The sequence below is a fragment of the Carcharhinus amblyrhynchos genome, chromosome 13 (genome assembly GCF_965287045.1).
Source record: "Carcharhinus amblyrhynchos chromosome 13, sCarAmb.v2.hapA, whole genome shotgun sequence".
In the NCBI taxonomy this organism is placed as follows: domain Eukaryota; kingdom Metazoa; phylum Chordata; class Chondrichthyes; order Carcharhiniformes; family Carcharhinidae; genus Carcharhinus; species Carcharhinus amblyrhynchos.
In genome coordinates, this window is record NC_137336.1 from 11,138,298 (window position 1) to 11,162,586 (window position 24,289).

The 24,289-nt window shown below is 46.5% G+C and overlaps 1 protein-coding gene across 1 annotated transcript in view; it reads right to left on the reverse strand.

Annotated features, from left to right (window-relative positions):
* The window catches only part of flt4 (fms related receptor tyrosine kinase 4), a 201,439-nt gene that overhangs the window by 122,698 nt on the left and 54,452 nt on the right, over positions 1 to 24,289 (reverse strand). The window contains exon 2 of the mRNA XM_080201284.1: positions 13,415 to 13,474. Within this exon, the coding sequence (XP_080057410.1) occupies positions 13,415 to 13,442 (28 nt within the window). The 5' untranslated portion in view covers positions 13,443 to 13,474. The remainder of the gene's footprint in view (positions 1 to 13,414; positions 13,475 to 24,289) is intronic.

Here is a 24,289-nt window from a genome sequence, read left to right on the forward strand (position 1 = left end):
GTAGTGAGCAAAATCCAATTCTTTGGCAATGTGGATCAACTCAGAAATTCAGGCCATCAAAAGCCCAACACGCAGGAAGTGTGGTTTCTGGGAGTCCATTCCCACCAGCCCTGAGAGTCGCACAGACTTGAGTCACCCTCGATAAATTCTCAGAGCTGTAAGTGGCATTGGGGCTACAGGCAGTGTAGTACAAATAAACCTTAAAGCACTGTTCCCAACCCTGAGTTCCTGTTCACAAGTCACTGTACACAACCTTAAGTCACCTTTCACAACCGTGACCACTGTTCACAATCAGCAAGCCACTGTGCACAACCATAAGTCACCTGTCACAACCACATTGGGTGCCCTGCTGAGATACCATCAACACGTCTCCTGTCCCACCAAAGGCCGAAACATCCTAGACCACTGCTACATGAGTATCAAACTTTCCTATCGTTCTATCCTCTGCCCGCACATTCGGCAAATCGGACCACAAAACTGTGCTCCTGCTCCCGGCTTACAAACAAAAACTGAAGCGGGAGAATCCGACAAAGAAAGTCATGCAATGTTGGTCTGAGGAATCGGATGCTCTCCTTCAGGACTCCAAGTCAGTGGACTAGTCAATATTCAAGAATTCAGCGATCACCGTAAATGTGTTCGCCACTACAGTAACATATTGCGTGCCAAAGAAACTAATCCGACTCTTTCCCAATTGAAACCGTGGATGAACAGCGATATACACTGCCTACTGAAGTCCAGGGCTGAGGTTTTAAAGTTGGCAACTCCGACCTATACTAGAAGTCCAGATATAACCTACGGAGAACCAGCAAAGATGCCAAGAGACAGTAGCAGACCAAACTAGAATCCCAGCCTAGCCACACGGACTCCCACTGACTATGACAAGGTCTACAGGCTACACGATGAAGGCGTGTAGAATTGCCTTCCCTAATGAGCTGAACGCATTCTAAACTCGTTTCGAGCAAGAGGTCAGAAAGAGGACGTCATCCGTCTTGACGGCCTCGGCCAAACTGGTATCTGTGATCACCATCGCAGACATCAGATCAGCTTCTTGAAAGTTAACCCATGTAAAGTGACTGGCTCAGGTGGGGCACCCGGATGGGGCACTCAGATCCTCTGCAGCAACTGGCAAGGGCATTCGCTGACATCTTTAACCTCTCCTTACACTGATCTGAGGTCCCTACCTGCTTCAAGAAGATGACCATCATCCCTGTACCAGAGAAAGGGCAGGCAGCGAGCCTTAATGACCACTGCCTAGTGTTTCTGACATACATTAGTATGAAGTGCTTCGAAAGGTTGGTCATGGCGCACATCAACTCCGGTCTCCCAGATTGCCTGGCTCCACTACTGTTTGCCTTTCACTGTAACAGGTCCACAGGAGGTACCATCTCACTGGCCCTGCACACAACCCTGGAACACCTGGACAACAAGGACACTTAATGTCAGACTCCTTTTTATTGACTACAACTGAGCCTTCAACACCATTATCCCCACAAAACTCATCTCCAGATGCTGTGGCCTGGGGCTTGGCTCTTCTCTCTGCGACTGGATCCTAGACTTCCTAACCCATAGACTGTGCTCGGTAAGGATAGATCGTGACCACTTCTCCACAATTATCCATGGGTCAAAATCCTGGAATTGCCTCCCTCACGGCATTGTGGGTCAACCCACAACACATGGATTGCAGCGATTCAAGAAGGCAGCTCACCACCACCTTCTCAAGGGGCAACTATGGATGGACAATAAATGCTGGCTAGCCAGTGATGACCATGTCCCTGAATGGATTAAACAAAATCCTCAATGCCAGTGCCCCACAAGGCTGTGTCCTCAGCCCCTTACTATACTCCTTATACACCAGTGACTGTGTGACCAAATTCCCCTTCAGCACAATTTTCAAGATTGCTGATGATACCACCACAGTGGGTCGGATCGCAAGCAACGATGACACAGAGTACAGGAAATAGATAGAGAATCTGGTGAACTGATGCAACGACAATAATCTCTCCCTCATTGTCAACAAAATGACTGAGGTTGTCATCGCCTTCAAGAAGCGTAGTGGAGAACATGCCCCTGTCTACATCAACAGTGATGAAGTGAAAAGGGTCGAGAGCTTCAAGTTTCTAGGTGTCCAGATCACCAGCTATCTGAGTGGTTCGCGACCCAGAGTCACAGTTCACGACCACAATGCACTTTTCATCATCACCACCACTGCTTGCAGTCATAAGTGCCAGTAACCAACTCACCGCTCACAATCCCCAACTCACTGCTCACAATCCCCAACTCACCGCTCACAATCCCCAACTCACCGCTCACAATTTCCAACTCACTGCTCACAATCCCCAACTCACTTCTCACAATCCCCAACTCACTGTTCACAATCCCCAACTCACTGCTCACAATCCCCAACTCACTGCTCACAATCCCACTCACTGTTCACAATCCCCAACTCACTGCTCACAATCCCCAACTCACTGCTCACAATCCCACTCACTGTTCACAATCCCCAACTCACCGCTCACAATCCCCAACTCACTGCTCACAATCCCCAACTCACTTCTCACAATCCCCAACTCACTGCTCACAATCCCCAACTCACTGCTCACAATCCCACTCACTGTTCACAATCCCCAAATCACTGCTCACAATCCCACTCACTGTTCACAATCCCCAACTCACTGCTCACAATCCCACTCACTGTTCACAATCCCCAAATCACTGCTCACAATCCCACTCACTGTTCACAATCCCCAACTCACTGCTCACAATCCCACTCACTGTTCACAATCCCCAACTCACTGTTCACAATCCCCAAATCACTGCTCACAATCCCCAACTCACTGCTCACAATATCCAACTCACCGCTCACAATCCCCAACTCACTGCTCACAATCCCCAACTCACCGTTCACAATCCCCAAATCACTGCTCACAATCCCACTCACTGTTCACAATCCCCAACTCACTGCTCACAATCCCACTCACTGTTCACAATCCCCAACTCACTGTTCACAATCCCCAAATCACTGCTCACAATCCCCAACTCACTGCTCACAATCCCACTCACTGTTCACAATCCCCAACTCACTGTTCACAATCCCCAAATCACTGCTCACAATCCCCAACTCACTGCTCACAATCCCCAACTCAGTGCTCACAATATCCAACTCACTGCTCACAATCCCCAACTCACTGCTCACAATCCCCAACTCACTGCTCACAATATCCAACTCACCGCTCACAATCCCCAACTCACTGCTCACAATCCCCAACTCACCGTTCACAATCCCCAAATCACTGCTCACAATCCCACTCACTGTTCACAATCCCCAACTCACTGCTCACAATCCCACTCACTGTTCACAATCCCCAAATCACTGTTCACAATCCCCAAATCACTGCTCACAATCCCCAACTCACTGCTCACAATCCCACTCACTGTTCACAATCCCCAACTCACTGCTCACAATCCCCAACTCACTGCTCACAATCCCCAACTCAGTGCTCACAATATCCAACTCACTGCTCACAATCCCCAACTCACTGCTCACAATCCCCAACTCACTGCTCACAATATCCATCTTACCGCTCACAATCCCCAACTCACTGCTCACAATCCCCAACTCACCGTTCACAATACCACTCACTGCTCACAATCCCCAACTCACTGCTCACAATACCCAACTCACTGCTCACAATCCCCAACTCACTGCTCACAATCCCCAACTCACTGCTCACAATATCCAACTCACCATTCACAATCCCCAACTCACTGCTCACAATCCCCAACTCACTGTTCACAATCCCCAACTCACTGTTCACAATCCCCAACTCAGTGCTCACAATATCCAACTCACTGCTCACAATCCCCAACTCACTGCTCACAATCCCCAACTCACTGCTCACAATATCCAACTCACTGCTCACAATCCCCAACTCACTGCTCACAATCCCCAACTCACCGTTCACAATACCACTCACTGCTCACAATCCCCAACTCACTGCTCACAATCCCCAACTCACTGCTCACAATCCCCAACTCACTGCTCACAATCCCCAACTCACTGCTCACAATCCCCAACTCACCATTCACAATCCCCAACTCACTGCTCACAATCCCCAACTCACTGTTCACAATCCCCAACTCACTGCTCACAATATCCAACTCACTGCTCACAATATCCAACTCATCATTCACAATCCCCAACTCACTGCTCACAATCCCCAACTCACTGTTCACAATCCCCAACTCACTGCTCACAATCCCCAACTCACTGCTCACAATCCCCAACTCACTGCTCACAATCCCCAACTCACTGCTCACAATATCCAACTCACCATTCACAATCCCCAACTCACTGTTCACAATCCCCAACTCACTGTTCACAATCCCCAACTCACTGCTCACAATATCCAACTCACTGCTCACAATATCCAACTCATCATTCACAATCCCCAACTCACTGCTCACAATATCCAACTCACTGCTCACAATATTCAACTCATCATTCACAATCCCCAACTCACTGCTCACAATCCCCAACTCACCATTCACAATCCCCAACTCACCGCTCACAATCCCCAACTCACTGCTCACAATCCCCAACTCACTGCTCACAATCCCCAACTCACTGTTCACAATCCCCAACTCACTGCTCACAATCCCCAACTCACTGCTCACAATCCCCAACTCACTGCTCACAATCCCCAACTCACTGCTCACAATCCCCAACTCACTGTTCACAATCCCCAACTCACTGCTCACAATCCCCAACTCACTGCTCACAATCCCCAACTCACTGCTCACAATACCCAAATCACTGCTCACAATCCCCAACTCACTGCTCACAATATCCAACTCACCATTCACAATCCCCAACTCACTGTTCACAATCCCCAACTCACTGTTCACAATCCCCAACTCACTGCTCACAATATCCAACTCACTGCTCACAATATCCAACTCATCATTCACAATCCCCAACTCACTGCTCACAATATCCAACTCACTGCTCACAATATTCAACTCATCATTCACAATCCCCAACTCACTGCTCACAATCCCCAACTCACCATTCACAATCCCCAACTCACCGCTCACAATCCCCAACTCACTGCTCACAATCCCCAACTCACTGCTCACAATCCCCAACTCACTGTTCACAATCCCCAACTCACTGCTCACAATCCCCAACTCACTGCTCACAATCCCCAACTCACTGTTCACAATCCCCAACTCACTGCTCACAATCCCCAACTCACTGCTCACAATCCCCAACTCACTGCTCACAATACCCAAATCACTGCTCACAATCCCCAACTCACTGCTCACAATCCCCAACTCACTGCTCACAATCCCCAACTCACTGTTCACAATCCCCAACTCACTGCTCACAATACCCAAATCACCGCTCACAATCCCCAGCTCACCGCTCACAATCCCCAACTCACTGTTCACAATCCCCAACTCACTGCTCACAATCCCCAACTCACTGTTCACAATCCCCAACTCACTGCTCACAATCCCCAAATCACTGCTCACAATTCCCAACTCACCGCTCACAATATCCAACTCACTGCTCACAATACCCAAATCACTGTTCGCAATGCCCAACTCACTGTTCACTATCCCCAACTCACTGCTCACAAATACCCAACTCATCGTTCACAATATCAAACTCACTGTTCACAATACCAACACTGTTCTAAACCCAAATCACTGTTCACAACACCAAGTCACAGTTCATTGTTCACAACAATGCAAGAACAGCATAGTGGCACAGTGGTTGGCACTGCTGCCTCACAGTGCCAGGGGCCCAGGTTCGATTCCCGGCTTGGGTCCGTGTCTACGTGAAGTCTGCACATTCTCCCCATGTCTGTTTGGGTTTCCTCTGAGTGTTTTGTGTTCCTCCAAAAGATGTGTTGGTTAGGTGCATTGTCCATGCTAAATTCTCCTTCATTCTACCCAAACAGGTGGCGTACTGTGGCAACTAGGGGAATTTCACAGTAACTTCATTGCAGCGTTAATTTAAGCTGGTTTGTGACAATTTAAACAAACTTTTAACTTTACAAGTTGCTGTTCACAACCACAATTCACTGTTCATTACCTGAAGTCACTTTTCACAATTAGAATTCAGTGTTCACAAACAGAATTCACTGTTCACAACTCCAATCACTGTTCAAAGCCCCAGTCACTGTTTACAATCAGAATTCACTGTCTGTAACTGGAATTCACTATTCACAGTCGGAATTCACTGTTCAAAATCAGAATTCACTGCTCATTAGCACAAGCCACTTTTCACAACCCGAGGTCACTGTTCAAAATCACAATCTACTTTTCACAGGGCCACGTCACTTTTCCCTAACCCTAACCACTGTTCAGAATCACTATTTACTGTTCACAACTCCACTCACTGTTCACAATCACAATCACTATTTACTATTCACAACATAACTATTGTTCAAATCCACAAGTCACTTTTCACAGCCATTGTTCACAATTACAAGCTTTTGTTCACAAGATCATCACTGCTCACAACCACAGCCGTAGTTCACAACCAAAATTCACTGTTCACGCTCCCAATCACTGTTCACAATCAAAATCACTGTTCACAATCGCTACCACTGCTTACAACCACAAGCCACTGTTCACAATCCCCAAGTCATTATTCACGATAACAATTCATTGTTCACAACCACTGTTCACTATCACAAGACTCTTGTTCACAACCCCAAGTCACCATTCACAACCCCGACCACACGACTATTCACAATCCTAATTGACTGTTCACAATCACAAACACTGTTCACAAGATCATTGCTGTTTACAACCACAGCCATAGTTCACAACCAGAATTCACTGACCACAGTCCCAAACACTGTTCCCAACCCCAAGGTGATGTTCACAACCAAACCACTGTTCACAATCGCAACCAGCGTTCACAACCCCAACTCACAACCAAAATCCACAGCTCAATGTTCACAATCACTGTTAATAACTATAAGTCACTCTTCACAATCTGAATCACTGTTCACAACCCCAACTCACTTCTCACAACTAAAGTTTAGAGTGTATTTATTAGTCACAAGTAGCCTTACATTAACATGCAGTGAAGTTACTATGTAAATCCCCTAGTTGCCGCAGTCCAACGCCTGTTCGGGTACATAAGAACATAAGAACATAAGAAATAGGAGCAGGAGTAGGCCATCTAGCCCTTCGAGCCTGCCCCGCCATTCAATAAGATCATGGCTGATCTGTCGTGGCTCAGTTCCACATTCCCGCCCTCTCCCCATAACCCTTAATCCCCTCTCTTATCAAAAACCCATCAACCCGCGTCTTAAAAATATTTAGCGAGGCAGCCTCCACCACTTCAACGGGCAGAGAATTCCAGAGATTCACCACCCTTTGAGTGAAGAAGTTCCTCCTCAACTCCGTTCTAAACCGCCCCCCTTTTATCTTGAGGCTGTGCCCCCTAGTCCTACTGTCCTTTCTGAGCGGGAAGAGTCTCTCCACCTCTATCCTATCCATCCCATTCATCATCTTAAACGTCTCTCGACTCATAGATCGACAGTTCCAATGTGCCACAGCGAAAAACCGCACCTATCTCCTCAGAAGACAAACACGGGACACAGTGGACAGAGTACCCTTCGTCGTCCAGTACTTCCCCGGAGCGGAGAAGCTACGACATCTTCTCTGGAGTCTTCAACATATCATTGATGAAGACGAACATCTCGCCAGGGCCATTCCCTCACCCCCGCTTCTTGCCTTCAGACAACCACACAACCTCAAACAGACCATTGTTCACAGCAAACTACCCAGTCTTCAGAAGAACAGTGACCACAAGGCCTCACAACCTTGCCACAGCAACCTCTGCAAGACATGCCGGATCATCGACACGGATACCATCATCACACGTGAGAATACCATACACCAGGTACACGGTAAATACTCTTGCAACTCGGCCAACATTGTCTACCTGATACGTTGCAAAAAAGGGTGTCCTGAAGCATGGTACATTGGGGAGACCATGCAGATGCTACAACAACGGATGAATGAACATCGCTCGACAATCACCAGGCAAGACTGTTCCCTTCCTGTTGGCGAACACTTCAGTGGTCACGGGCATTCAGCCTCTTGACCTTCGGGTGGCCTTCATGACACACGGCAACGCAGAGTCGCTGAACAGAGACTGATAGCCAAGTTCCACACATGAGGACGGTCTCAACAGGGATCTTGGGTTCATGTCGCACTATCTGTAACCTCTGTGACTTGCCTGGGTTTGCAAAACCTCACTTACTGTACTGTCTGGAGACAATACACATCTCTTTAACCTGTGATCAGTGCTCCTTCCACACACATTGTCGGCCACTTTAGGACTTGAACAGCAGGTTAGGTGTAAAGATTCGCATTCTAATCAGTAATCTCTAAACTGTCTGTGCTTTATATGCTCTGTCTGAGGCCAGAACTCTCCATTCACCTGACGAAGAGGGAGTCCCCTCGAAAGCTTGTGAGTTTACTATCAAATAAATTGGTTGGACTAAAACCTGGTGTTGTCAGACTTTTTACTACTGCATTCTTCTAGCACCTTCCGTGTGCGTTACAGTCTATGTCTGCAGCGTTTGCACTCAGCTCCCTAGCTCCCAAATACATCAAGGCACTTTGCAACATTACAAATGCAATTGACATTTACACTGAGGGAGAATTTAGCATGGCCAATGCGCCTAACCAGCACATCTTCCAGACTGTGGGAGGAAACCGGAGCACATGGAGGAAACCCACGCAGACATGGGAAGAACATGCAAACTCCACACAGACAGTGACCTAAGCTGGGAATTGAACCCAGGTCTCTGGCACTGTGAGGCAGTGTGCTAACCACTGTGCCAATCACTATTCATAACTACAACCACTGTTCAAGTCCACAAGGAACTGTTCACTACCCCAGGTCTCTTTTCAAAATCACAATCCACTTTTCACACAGCCAAATCTCTGTTAACAACCACAACCATTGTTCAGAATCACTATTCAGTGTTCATAACATAATTACGATTTACATCCACAAGTCGCTGTTTACAACCAGAATTTACTGTGCACAATTGCAACAACTGTTCACAACTCCAAGTCACTATTCACAGGATCATGACTGTTCACAATCCCAACCACACGACTATTCACAATGCTAATTGACTGTTCAATCACAATCACTATTCACAAGATCATCGCTGTTTACAACCACAGCCATAGTTCACAACCAGAATTCACTTTTACGTTCCCAGTCACTGTTCACAACCCCAAGCCAATATTCACAAGTACAACCACTGTCTATAACAACAAGTCACTGTCCACAATGACCAGCCTCGGGTCACTGCCTGTGTGGAGTCTGCACATTCTCCCTGTGACTGTGTGGGTTTCCTCTGGGTGCTCCAGTTTCCTCCCACAGTCTGAAAGACGTGCTGGTTAGGTGCATTGACCCAAACAGGTGCCAGAGTGTGGCAACTAGGGGAATTTCATTGTAACTTCATTGCAGTGTTAATGTAAGATTACTTGTGACTAACAAATAAATCTTTAACTTTACAAGTCACTTTTCACTACTCCAACCACTGTTTACACCCCCAAGGCACTTTTCACAACTAAAATTCACTGTTCACAACCACAGTTCACTGTTCAAAATCAGAATTCACTGCTCATTAGCACAAGCCACTTTTCACAACCCCAGGACACTGTTCAAAATCACAATCTACTTTTTACAAGGCCAAGTCACTTTTCCCTAACCTTAACCACTGTTCAGAATCACTATTTACTGTTCACTACATCCACCCACTGTTCACAATCACAATCAATTCACAATTCATAAACACACTGTTCACAATCATATTTCACAAGTCACTGTTCACACCAACAAGTTGTTTGCATTCACAACTCACTGTTCACTGGCACAAATCACTTTTCACAATCACAACCACTGCTCACAATCACTATTCACTCTTCACAACATAGCTACTGTTCAAATCCACAAGTCATTGTCCACAACCACAAGTATCTGTTCACAATAACAAGCGCTGTTCACAACCGTGTGTCACTGTTCACAAACCCATGTTGGAGCTCACAACCACTGTTCACAACCACTGTTCACAAGATCATCACTGTTCACAACCAGAGCCGTGGCTCACAACCAGAATTCACTGTTCACAATCGCAACCACTGTTCACAATCACAACCACCATTCACAATTGCAACCACGGTTCACAACCACTGTTCACAACTCCAAATCACTATTCACAAGATCATCACTGTTCACATCCAGAGCCATGGTTTACAACCAGAATTCACGGTCCACACTCCCAATTATTGTTCACAACCCCAAGCTTACGTTCACAATCGCGGCCAGCGTCCACAAGCCCAACTCACTGTTCACAACCACAAGCCACCGTTCACAACAACTGTTAGCAACCGTAAGTCACTGGTCACAACCCAAACCACTGTTCACTATCACAAGTCACTGTTCACTTTCACAAGTCACTGTTCACAATCACTATTCATTGTTGACAATACCCAAGTCACTCTTCACTATCACAAGTCATTTTTCACAACCATGTGTGAAGAATGTCTTCAGCTCCAAGTCCTGTTGGTCATGTGCACGGAGCCTGACCAATGTAAAAGATCTAAGCTGCGCACATGTGGCTCTCTCCTAGTCGGTGCCTTTGCAGGAGGCCCAAGATTCCTCAGATCTTGAAGAGGCTGAACAGAGAGCTGACTATGAGGTGTAGTTTTAGTTTAATTCCATGAATTTTGAATCATTGTGCACCTTTTTTCATAGCATCATAGAACCCTACAGTGCAGAAAGAGGCCCTTCGGCCCATCGAGTCTGCACCGGCCACAATCCCACCCAGGCCCTACCCCCATATCCCTACATATTTTACCCCACTAATCCCTCTAACCTACGCATCCCAGGACACTAAGGGGCAAGTTTAGCATGGCCAATCAACCTAACCCGCACATCTTTGGACTGTGGGAGGAAACCGGAGCACCTGGAGGAAACCCACGCAGACACGAGGAGAATGTGCAAACTCCACACAGACGGTGACCCGAGCTGGGAATCGAACCCAGGACCCTAGAGCTGTGAAGCAGCAGTGCTAACCCACTGTGCTACTGTGACACCCTTGGGGACGTCTTCATGACACACTAGTGTACAACGGCGCACCAGTTAGGAACCAGTGTACTGGACAGCTAAAACCGTGCCAGCTGTGTTGCAGTTGGCAGCACAGTTGCCTCTGAATCACAAGCTGGCATTGAAGAGCAGCAGGGGAGTTATCCTTGGAATCCTGGACAATGCCTGCTCCTCAATCAACATCATTAAAGAAAACAAGATTAACTGGCCACTATCACATTGCTGCTTCATTCATAAAAAAAAATGTTGGCACAATACAGATGTTAGTCTGTAATGCTGCCACAACTGAAACAGGAACTCTCCACATTTCCTAGACTCTTTTCGTTAAGGAAAAAACTCCAGATTTGTCTGCCTTGGGTCCACAGTGAGTAGCCTCAGATTTCCTCACACTGATTTCCATCTGCCACGGCCTCTGACCAAAGCTTTCATGTAGCCGAAATGCCGTCACTTCCACCCCTTTGTATTCCAAGGGCAGTGGAGTTACACCGGGCCTCATGCTCACTGGTTTTCATTGGGGTGACAGAGGCAGGTTACTGGTGCCCCCCTCCCCCCTGTTGTCCATTGTTAGGGTGTGAACGGAGAGGCAGTTCAGAGCCGCAATCTCCACCCCCCTGTGTGTCGTACCGTTAACTGAAGACCCCCCAACTTTTATACAGGCCAGGATTCTGCGCCTCCTCCCACCTGCTGATATTAAGATCCCACCAAAGTAACTGGCAGGTTAACTGGCCCCGGTATCTGGCCAAGGGAGACACACCGTGGCAGGGCCAAATAATCCTGGCCACAGTCGGGGGTGGAACCTTCTAAAATTTTGAAGTGTAGAAGATTCTTACAGGTTTGGACAGGGGAGGTGCGGGAAGGGTGTTTTCCCCTGGTTAGGGGTCTTGGGGGAGGTCTAGAACTGGGGGACAGTTCTAGATACTGTCTAGAATCTAGACAGATACATTCGCATGAAAACTAAGGTGAGGGGGAAAAGGGACTTGTTCACATAGAGGGTGGTGGTGTGTGGAATGATCTGCCAGGGAAAGTGGTTGAGGCAAGTAGAGTTTATTTCGTAGTCACAAGTAAGACTTGCATTAACACTGCAATGAAGTTACTGTGTAATTACCCTGGTCGCCACAGTCCGGCGCCTGTTCCGGTCAATGTACCTAACCGGCACGTCTTTCAGAGCGTGGGAGGAAACCGAAGCACCTGGAGGAAACCCATGCAGATACGGGGAGGATGTGCAAACTCCACACAGACAGTGATCCAAGCCGGGAATCGAACTCAGGTCCCTGGCGCTGTGAAGCAGCAGTGCTAACCACTGTGCTACCATGTGTACAACAGCAATACTTAAAAAGCATTTGGGTAAGTAAATGGATGGGGAAGGATTAGAGGGATGTGGGCCACACATTGGGACTAGCTGAGAGGACGCAATGGTCGGCACGGACTGGTTGGGCCGAAGGGCCTGTTTCTGTGCGGTATGGCTCTATGACTCGATGACACAGTAAGAAGTCGCCCGTTTATGGCTGAGGTGAGGAGAAATTTCTCCTTTCAAAAGGCAGTAAATCTTTGGAATTCTCGTCATCACGGAAGCTCAGTCGTTGAAAATGTTTAAGACAGAGATTGGTAGATTTCTAGATATAAAGAATGTCAAAGGATATGGGATAGTACGGGAAAATGGCATCAAATCAGGAGTAAAGTCAGCCATGATCTAACAGAGGGGCAGAAGATGGGCCGAATGGCCTCCTGCACCTATTTTCTATGTCCCTACGTTCATCTCCCTGACAAGCTGATGAAGATCACACACCCCAGGTGTAGTTACACCTAAATGAGACCCAAGCTGAGTAACAGGACTCTCAAACTTAACCACGTCATTTGGCCCATTTACGTGAAACAAAAACCGTGAACTATTATTTTCTCAAGCAGCGAGCATCCCCACCAGCCGTGACGTGCGTCTAGAGTTGCCAACCCTCCAGGATTGTCCTGGAGTCTCCAGGAATAAAAGGTTAACCTCCCGGACACCGCTTTGAACAAAGCAAACCCGGAAAAGGAAGCTCACGGGGCATTTTAGAAGAAAAACAGAGCAATTGTGTGTTCCCTTCGCACGTTGTCGATTTATCAGTTTAAAAGTATTGGGGACGGGTGGGGTGGGGGGGGAGTTGGGGGGGTGGGGGGATGGTTGGAAGTCGGAGGACATACGGTGAAGCCTCCAGGAATAGGTCCAACCAGAGTTGGCAACCCTACACACACCACATCTACCATCTGCCATGCTCATACCTGTGCAGGCTGCTGCTTCAGTTGGCATCTGGCACGGATGAGGTACAGGGGCTCACATCTCTATGGAAGAAAAAAAAAGAAAGACTTGCATTTATATAGCGCCTTTCATGACTTCAGGACATCGCAAAGCGCTTCACAGCCAGTGAAATACTTTTGCTTCAGGTGTAGCCACTGTTGGAGTGTAAGGAAAAAAGCACAGCAAGGCATCAAGGGGAATGGGGGGAGGAAGCGGGGAGTATGGCATTGAGATCGAGGATCAGCCATAATCATATTGAATGGGGTGGGGTGCGGAACAGGCTGGAAGGGCTGAATGGCTCACTCCTGCTCCTAGTTTTTATGATATTACTAACCATTGTGGTGTGAGGGATAAATACGGGCACGAGAGAGAGAGAGAGAAATCCACTTCTCTCCAAAATAGTGGGATCTTTTATGTCCTCCCAGGAAGGCAGATGTGGGTTCCTGGTTTAACCTGAAGGATGGCACTGCTGACAGTGCAGCACTCCCTCCTACTGGCACAGGGCGAGTCCGGATTTTGTGCTCAAGTCTTCGGAGTGGGACTTGAACTTGAGAGGCACGAGAGTTACCCACTTAACCAGGTTGACTCCCAAAGCTTATTTAATACAGATAGTGCAGGATTAAAGACATTTTATAGAATTGTCAAGAGATGGACCAATGTGTCACCGCGCCTGAACCATCCTCCTCACCCAAATGTATAACTGAAAACATTACTTTGTGCTCAGCGTAATCTTGGAGCTGCAGTTCTTGCCTAACTTTACCATAACACCTGGAACGATGCACAATCCACACACCACATCGCTCTCCTCCACTTCAGATGCACCACAGAAAGCATTCTTTTTGGTTGTATCACAGCTGCTTTGGCTCCTGCTCTGCCCAACACCGCAAGGAACTATACTATACTCCTGCTATACTCCTATATTATGTAACTACTATACTCTTTACACCCCTACGAACGTGTGGCCAAATTTCCCGCCAATTCAATTTTCAAGTTTGCTGATGATGCCACCATGGTGGGTCAGATCTGAAACAATGACGAGACAGAGTACAGGAATGAGATAGAGAGTCTGGTGAACTGCTGCGGCAACGATAATCTCTCCCTCAATGTCAACAAAATGAAGGAGATTGTCATTGATTTCGGTAAGCTTAAAGGGGAATCCTGTCTACATCAACGGGGACAAAGTAGAAAGGGTTGAGAACTTCAAGTTTTTAGATGTCCGGATCACCAACAACCTGTCCTGGATCCCCCCATGCTGACACTATGGTTAAGAAAGCCCACGAATGCCTCTACTGTCTCAGAAGACTAAGGAAATTTGGCATGTCAGCTACGACTCTCACCACCTTTTACTGACGCACATAGAAAGCATTCTTTCTGATTATATCACAGCTTGGTACGACTCCTGCTCCATCCAAGACTGCAAGGAATTACAAAAGATCGTGAATGTAGCCCAATCTATCACGCAAACCAGCCTCCCATCCATTGACTCTGGCTACCCTTCCCACCGTCTCAGCAAAGTAGCCAGCATAATCAAGGATCCCACACACCCTGGACATTCTGTTTTCCACCTTCTTCCTTCGGGAAAAAGATACAAAAGTCTGAGGTCACGTACCAACCAACTCAAGAACAGCTTCTTCTCTGCTGCTGTCAGACTTCTGAATGAACCTACCTTGCATTAAGTTGATGTTTCTCTACACCCTACCTATGACTGTAACACTATGTTCTGCACGCTGTCGTTTCCTTCTCTAACAATGGTATGTTTTGTCCGTATAGCACGCAAGAAACAATACTTTTCATTGTATATTAATACACGCGATGATGATAAATCAAATCAGATCAAATCAGGCTGAACCAGGCAATTCACAACCTCTATATCCTACCTGACATTAAGTTGAGTTCCCCCCCTCCCCATCTCCTCTCTATTGCTAAGGCCACCTATTTTTGCTAATGTCACACTGCCCACTGTTGTAACTGCCTCAGCTTATCTGCTGCTGAAACTCTCGTCCATGCCCTTGTTACCTCCTAACTGAACCGATCCGATGCATTCCCGAACCGACCTCTCACCTTTCACTCTCAGTAAACTTAACCTCAGCCAAAACCCTGCTTTCCCTAACCACGCTCCTCCAGTAGGGAAGACAATGGCCGAGTGGTATTATCACTTGACTATTAATCCAGAAACTCAGCTAATGTTCTGGGGACCCGGTTTCGAATCCCACCACGGCAGATGGTGGAATTTGAATTCAATAAAAAAAAAATCTGGAATTAGGGATCTACTGATGACCATGAAATCATTGTCAATTGTCAGGAAAAACCTATCTGGTTCACTAATGTTCCTTAGGGAAGGAAATCTGCTGCCTGTACTGTCTCGCCCACATGTGATTCCTGAGCAACAGCAATGCGGCTGACTCACGACTGCCCTCTGAACAAGTTATGGGCAATAAATGCTGGCCAATCAGTGTTGCCCATGTCCCATGAATGAATTAAAAACACCCTAACTTGCCCAAAGTCCTGAGTTCAAATATCCCCATTTACCTACACTAACTTTTGGTCCAGTGAAACACAGATCAGCCATGATCTTATTGAATGGCGGGGCAGGCTCGAGGGGCTGGATGGCCTACTCCTGCTCCTATTTCTTATGTTCTTATGTTCTTCTGTAACCTCCTCCAGACCTCGGTGATCTCCACGCTGCTCCAATTTCGGTCTCTGGAGAGCGCCTCTTATTTTATTTTGTTTAATAGTGGTTGTGTCTTCAGCTGCATGGTGAGGTTGGAAATACTCCAGGATTCCGCTGGAGTCTTTAGGAATTAATGAATAATCTCCCAGTCGCTGCTGCAGGCAAAATTTGGGAGCAAAAAAAAGTCACAGCAGCACTCAAAAAAATGGTGCTTTGAAAAATATTCCCTTGAACCTTTTTGTCATTGAGGGGGAAAATATCTGAAATGGAGCTGAATAGCTAAAAATCACCCAAATGGAGTAATGAGGCGTCCATTTACTGGCCATTGCAGGGGTGGACATGTTGGAGAAGTGTGGGGGCAGGGCATTCATATGATGGCACCTGCTGGAATGTGCCCAATCAGAGTTGGGCAGTAGATGGCCTGGATCTCTTCGCCTCTCTCTCCTTTTAAGATGCTTCTTGTAATGTACCTCCTTAACCTTGCTTTGAATCACCCTTCCCAATATCTCCTCCTTTGCCTGAGTGTCAATTCCTGGTTTCATAGCATTCCTTTCTGGTTGTATCACAGCTTGGTACGGCTCTGCTCTGACCAAGACTGCAAGAAATGACAAAGGGTCTTGAACGTAACCCAGTTCATCATGCAAACCAGCCTCCCATCCATTGACTCCGTCTACACTTCCCGCTGCCTTGGAAAAGCAACCAGCAAAATCAAGGACCCCACGCACCCCAGACATAGTCTATTCCACCTTCTTCCATCAAGAAAAGATACAAAAGTCTGAGGTCACATATCAACCGACTCAAGAACAGCTTCTTCCCTGCTGCCATCAGATTTTTGGATGGATCTACCTTATACTAAGCTGATCTTTCTCTACATCCTAGCCATGATGGTAACACTACATTCTGCTTTCCTTCTCTTTATTTGGTACTCTTTGTTTGTTTAGCATGCAAGAAACAATTTTTTACTGTATCCCAATACATGTGACAATAATAAATCAAATTAAATCCTGTGATGAACCTTGGGACATTTTACTATTGTAGAAGATGCAATATAAATGATGAACACAAACATCTCTTCCCTGTGCTGAACGTGAGAGGAACCTAGGGAGTTACTGGATGAAAAATACCAAGTTCCATCCAGATCGTCTTCCACCATCTTGGTAATCACATGATACAACAGCAGTCGGTTGTTGACCAATCACAGCATTGGTCTTGATCCATTTATCTTGAATACATCCAAACACAAAGTGAGAAAAAGTTACAACGGTGGACAGTTTTGGGGACCATATAGGCTCAAAGTCACTTTCTCGTCTCAAGAACACAACACTCACCAGCTGTGATTCAGGAACCTGGGATTAGATTTGGGAGTGAAAATTGGGATATAACCTTAACAATCCTCCAGCTCACCGACATACTCCTCCATCTAATAAGGACTGAAAGATTTGTGACCAAGTGCCTCGGCTAATTCTACCTTTGCTTCTTTCAACAACCTGAGATGCATTCTATTTGGGCCAGTGACTTTATTAACTCTCAGTAATGTTCATCGTTTTAGTACTTCTTTTTATCTGTTCATATTCTATCCATAACTTCTATCACCTCCTTCAGTGTATTCTTCACATCCTCAGTTTTTGATGTGAAAACAGATGCGATACAGTGGTTAGTGCTGCTGCTGCACAGCACCAAGGACCCGGGTTCAATTCCTGGCTTGGGTTACTGTCTGTGTGAAGTCTGCACGTTCTCCCTGTGACTGTGTGGGTTTCCTGTTCTGGTTTCCTCCCACAGTCCAAAGATGTGCAGGTTAGTGCATTGGCCATGCTGAGTTGCAGGGATTGGGTAGAGAGTGGGATGCTCCTCTGAAGGTTGGTGCAGACTCTATGGGCTGAATGCCCTCCTACTGCAATGTAATGATTCTAAGCACTTGTTTAATACTTTAGCTGGGTTCACTGCCTCATCATAAAGGGTCTTTAATTGGTTCAGCTTTCTCCTGGGAAAATAATTTGTGTTTTTGTTTATCGGAGGTTTAAGAACGTAAGAAATAGGAGCAGGAGTAGGCCATCTAGCCCTTCGAGCCTGCCCCGCCATTCAATAAGATCATGGCTGATCTGTCGTGGCTCAGTTCCACATTCCCGCCCTCTCCCCATAACCCTTAATCCCCTCGTTTATCAAAAACCCATCAACCCGCGTCTTAAAAATATTTAGCGAGGCAGCCTCCACCGCCTCAACGGGCAGAGAATTCCAGAGATTCACCACCCTTTGAGTGAAGAAGTTCCTCCTCAACTCTGTTCTAAACCGCCCCCCCTTTATCTTGAGGCTGTGCCCCCTAGTCCTACTGTCCTTTCTGAGCGGGAAGAGCCTCTCCACCTCTATCCTATCCATCCCATTCATCATCTTATACGTCTCAATGAGATCTCCCCTCATTCTTCTAAACTCTAACGAGTACAAGCCTAGTTTATTCAGCCTCTCCTCATAGCTCAACCCCCTCAACTCCGGCATCAGCCTAGTAAACCTCCTCTGCACTCCCTCCAAGGCCAAAATATCCTTGCGTAAGTACAGCGACCAAAACTGCACACAGTACTCCAGCTGCGGCCTCACCAATGCCCTATACAGCCGCAGCAAGACCTCCCTACTTTTATATTCAATCCCCCTCGCTATGAAGGCCAGCATCCCAGTTTCGGGGATCTATTTAGTGTCGCCTGCCAATCTTTCCTTGTCGCCTCTCTTTGCATCGTCAATTATGTGGCTCTACACCTCTCTCTTCCTATTGGTCCACAGCTGTTGTCAGTCAGCCGGGCATTGTGAGTTGTTAAGGTGATAGTTCAGCGACTGTAGACAGGGTGAGGTGAGCAATGAAGGAGAGTTTACCTGAATCACATTCACAATGGACTGAAATTGTGACTTTAAGAAGAGCTGTTTCCATACTGTGACAGGGACAGACATGGGGCAGACATGATGGGCCAAATGGCCTCCTATTGCAGCACAGACTTTTGAATGGACCTACCATATATTAAGTTAATCTTTCTCCACATCCTTGCTACGCCTGTAACACTACATTCTGCACCCTCTCTTTTCCTTCTCTATGAATGATACGCTCTGTCCATATAGTGTGCAAGAAACAATACTTTTCATTGTATACTAATACATGTGATAATAATAAATCAGCTCAAATCAAACAAGTATTAATTCTATGATTGTGTGATTCTATTAACTTTTTCCATTCAGTCCTGCACTTTCTATATTCACCCCAATTATTAACTTGGGCGGCACGGTGACACAGTGGTTGGCACTGCTGTCTCATAGCGCTAGGGACCCAAGTTCAATTCCCAGCTCAGGTCACTGTCTGTTTGGAGTTTGCACATTCTCCCCGTGTCTGCATGGGTTTCCTCCGGGTGCTCCCATTTCCTTCCACAGTCTGAAAAACGTGCTGGTTAGGTGCATTTCTGTGCTAAATTTCTCCTAAGTGTACCTGAGCAGGTGCCGGAGTGTGGCGACTAGGGGATTTTCACGGTAACTTCATTGCGGTGTTAATGTAAGCCTACTTGTGACTAATAAATTAACTTTAACTTTTGCTTCAAATCTTGCTCCTGACATTTGACAGAAGCCTTCACTTTTTTCTATTTAATTTTACATTTGCTATCCAGAGTGGATTAGTTCTGCCTCTTCCTTTCAAAGGAATAAGCTTGGTTTGTCCCTGAGCCATCGCTACCCTGAATGGCCTCCATTATTCTGTTACTGCTTTACGTTTCAATCACCAGTCCCAAACTATAGGCTCGATCCTTTCTTAAATCACTGAAAGCTCTTCCCAGTTGAGCATTTCTATCTTTGATGTTGTCTAATCTTTCAAAATTACTTTAAAACAGAATGATGTTGTAGTCACGGTTAGCTAGGTGATTCTCAACTGTGACACACTCACTTCCTCTGCTTCATTTCTGGAGAGTAGATCCAGCATCATGTCTTTCCCTGAACAAAATACTGCGGATGCTGGAAATCTGAAATAAAAACAGAAAGTGCTGCAAACACTCAGCGGGTCTGGCAACACTTGTGGAGAGAGAGAGAGAAACAGAGGCTAGGAATTTCAGAAACTCATAGAACCCCTACAGTGCAGAAGGAGGCTATTTAGCCACTCAAACCTGCACCAACAACAATCCCACCCAGGCCCTATCCCTGAAATCCCACATATTTATCCTGCTAATCCCTCTAACATACACATCCTGGACACTAAAGGGCAATTTGGCATGGCCAATCAACCTAACCTGTACATCTTTGGACTATGAGAGGAAACCGGAGCACCCGGAGGAAACCCCACGCAGGCATGGGGAGAACGTGCAAACTCTGCACAGACAGTGACCCAAGCTGGGAATCGAACCCAGGCCCCTGGAGCTGTGAGGGTGCAGTGCTAACCACCGTGCCACTATGCCGCCCATTCCATCTTTCCGGCGGATGCTGGAAAGCCAAAATACGAACAGGAAACACTGCAAACATTCGGCAGATCTGGCAAACACTTGTGGAGAGAGACGGAGGATGGGAATTTTCAGTCCTGCTTGCCAGTGGGATTTTCCAGTCCTGCCAGAAGTTAATGGAATTTTACTTGCTCACGGCATTCTCCATGGAGGGTCAGGAAAATCCTTCCAGAGTTAGTTCCTGAGGTGGATCTGAAACGTTAACTCTTGTTTTTCTGTTTTGACAGATGCTGCCAAACCTGCTGAGCATTTCCAACCTTTTCTGTTCTTATATGTTCTTCTTTCCTTGTTGGACTGGGGACATATTGATCAAAAATCTTTTCCCTATTTTTCGGGATTTATTCCCTACGCCAACTGCAGTACGCAGCTGTTCCTTCGCAGTCGCTGGGTCAAAATCCTGAAATTCCCTTCCTAATGGCATTGTGGGTCAACCCACAGCACGTAAACTGCAGTGATTCAAGGAGCCAGCTCACCGCCACCTTCTCAAGGGGCAACTAGGAAAATGCTGGCTAGCGAGCGACACCCATGCCCCATGTATTAAAAAAAAGTCACACAGCACCTTTGGTATAGTGAAACATCCTGAGGCAGAAGATCCATTAAACTAGATTTGACACTCAGCTACGTCAGGGCACATGAGGGCAGATGGCTTCGCGATAGGGGTAGATCGCAAGGAGCATCTCAAAAGGAGGAAAGAGGAGTGAAGAGAGTCAGGGAGGGAATTCCAGAGGTTAGGGCAATCACAGCTGAAGGCATCGCCACCAATGGTGCAGCGATTAAAATCAGGTATGTGGAAGAGACCAGGATTGGAGGAGCACAAAGATCTCAAAGGGTCGGGGGGCTGGAGGAAGTTACAAAGCAAAGGAAGGGTAAGGCTATGGAGAGATGTAAGAGCAATCAGAATTTAAAATCGAGGTGCTGCTTATCTGGGAGCCAAATCAATCCAGCGAGCCCAGGAGTGATTAACGCATGTTAGGACACATGCAGCAGAGTAGAATAAGCGTAGGTTTATGAATGGGGGGGATTGTTCAGGAGTGTGTTGGAATAGTTGAGGTCAAAGGTGGGGTTGAAGTTGGGCAATGGTGCAGTCTAGTGATGGCACAGGCACGTGAGCAAAAGTTCATCTTGGGGTCAAACCTGACACCATAAAGTTGGCGAGATTTGGTTCAGTCTCAGAGAGTTGCCAGGTAGTGGGTTGGTGTCGCTGGCTAGGGAATAGGGTTCATGAAGGAGACCCAAGGCAAAGTCTTTGGTATTCCCAGCATCTCTTTGTTTCCCAAAACTATATTAAAGTCTCCTACTGTTACCATTCCATTTCTGTTCAATGCTTTAGAAACTTGCCAACAAAAGTTCTCAGCTACATGAAATTTTCACTGTGGCAGGACAGATTAACCCTGTCAAACACAGGGAGGAATCGCTGATTAATGTGACAGGGTGGATTATCCCACAGTAATGTCAATAGTCATCAATCTATGGGATGGAATAGGTTAACTCTTTCAGTCCAACCAGGTTCGCTGATCATTGCAACAGAACAGACTATAACATCACAGAACAATGGAATTTTACTGCACAATCTGGTCATTCAGCCCAGCATGTAAACTGTCTGCTCTTTGAAGGGACTGGTCAAGTCATACCAACTCAGCCTTTCCCCCGTAACATTGTGAATTAGTCCTTTTCAAGTGCTGTCAAATGGCCTTTTAAAAGTTCCTGGGGAATCTGATTGAACCAGTTCAAGATCATAGCAACTCTCTGTGTGAAGACTTTCTCATTTCCCCCCTTGTTCCTTTGTTAATTATTTTAAATCTGTAACCTCTGGTTACCAACCCACTTGCCAGAGGAAATAGTTTTTCTCTACTCAACCTATCAAAGTTCTTCAGTATTTTCACAGAATCTCTACAGCAGGCCACCCGGCCCACCAAGCCTGTGCTGATCACAATCCCACCCAGGCATTATCCCCACAGCCTCACACATACACCCTCCTAGTTCCCCCGACACTAAAGGGCGACTTAGAATGGCCAGTCAACCTAACCCGCACATCTTTGGAGTGTAGGAGGAAACCGGAGCTCCTGGAGGAAACCCACACAGACATGGGGAGAATATGAAAACTCCATTCTAGGATGCTACTGGGACTTGATGGATTGAGTTATAAGGAGAGGCTGAATAGACTGGGATTGTTTTCTCTGGAGCATAGGAGGCTGAGGGATGATCTTATAGAGGTCTATAAAATAATGAGGAACATGGACAAGGTAGATAGTCAATATCTTTTCCCAAAGATAGGGAGTCTAAAACTAGAGGGCATAGATTTAAGGTGAGAGGGGAGAGATACAAAAGTGTTCAGAGGTTCAATTTTTTCACACAGAGGGTGCTAAGTGTCTGGAACAAGCTGCCAGAGGTAGTAGTAGAGGTGAATACAATTTTAACTTCTAAAAATCATTTAGTTACATGGTGCGATGGGTATAGAGGGATATGGGCCAAATGCAGGCAACTGGGATTATCTTAGGGGTTTTTCAAAAAAAAAATAAGCGCAGCATAGACAAGTTGGGCCAAAGGGCTTTTTTCCATGCTGTAAATCTCTATGACTCCACACAGTGACCCGAGGTCAGAATTGAAGCTGGGTCCCTGGCGCTGTGAAACAGCAGCACTAACCAGTGTGCCACCACGCCATCCATACTTCTGTTGGATATTCCCTCAACCTTCTCTGCTCCAAGGTGAGAAACCTCTCCAAACTTCCTCATCCCAAGTAAATCTGCTCTGTGACCTCGGCAGGGCCTGAGCGTTCATCCGAAGGTGCGGCACCCAAAACTGAACACAGAAAAGACTAAACCAGAAATTGGTGAAGGTTCTTGCATGCCTTCCTTGTTTTTGCATTCAATTCTCTTATTTACAAGACCTAATAGTCCAAAAATGTCTTTAGTCACCTTATTAACTTGCCTTTGCCACATTCATAGGTTTGTGAATATGCATTCTCAGCTTCCTCTGTTTCTGTCAAAAATAGAACTTTCTAGATTCTAATGCACCACTTCATATATATTCTCATTAAATTCTATCTGCCATCTGTCTGCCCATTAAAGTTTATTTATTAGTCACAAGTTTGCTTACATTAACACTGCAATGAAGTTACTGTGAAAATCCCCTAGTCGCCACACTCTGGCACCTGTTTGGGTACACTGAGGGAGAATTTAGTATGGCCAATTCACCTAACCAGCGCATTTTTCAGACTGTGGGAGGAAACCGGAGCACCCAGAGGAAACACACGCAGATATGGGGAGGACATGCAGACTCTGCAAAGACAGTGACCCAAGCTGGGAATCGAAATCAGGTTCCTGGCGCTATGAGACAGAAGTTCTAACCACTGTGCTACCATGCCACCGATCGCCCTGAACATATTTGCTGAGGGGATATGGGCGTCACTGGCTGGACCAACATTTATTGCCCATTCCTAATTGCCCTTGAACTGTTTGCTGGGCCACTTCAGAGGCATTTAAGCATCAATCACATTGCTGTGATTCTGGAGTCACATGTAGGCCAGACCGAGTAAGGTTGGCAGATTTCCTTCCCTAGAGGGCATTAGCGAACCAGATGGGTTTTGATGACAATAATTTCACGATCTACATTAGCTTTCTAATCCTTGGGCTGGAATTCTATGGTTGTTCACGCCAGGGGGATTCTCTGGCTCTGGCAGAAACCCACGGGTTTCATGACAGCATGGGGTGACAGCACTTCAGGAAGCGTAAAGG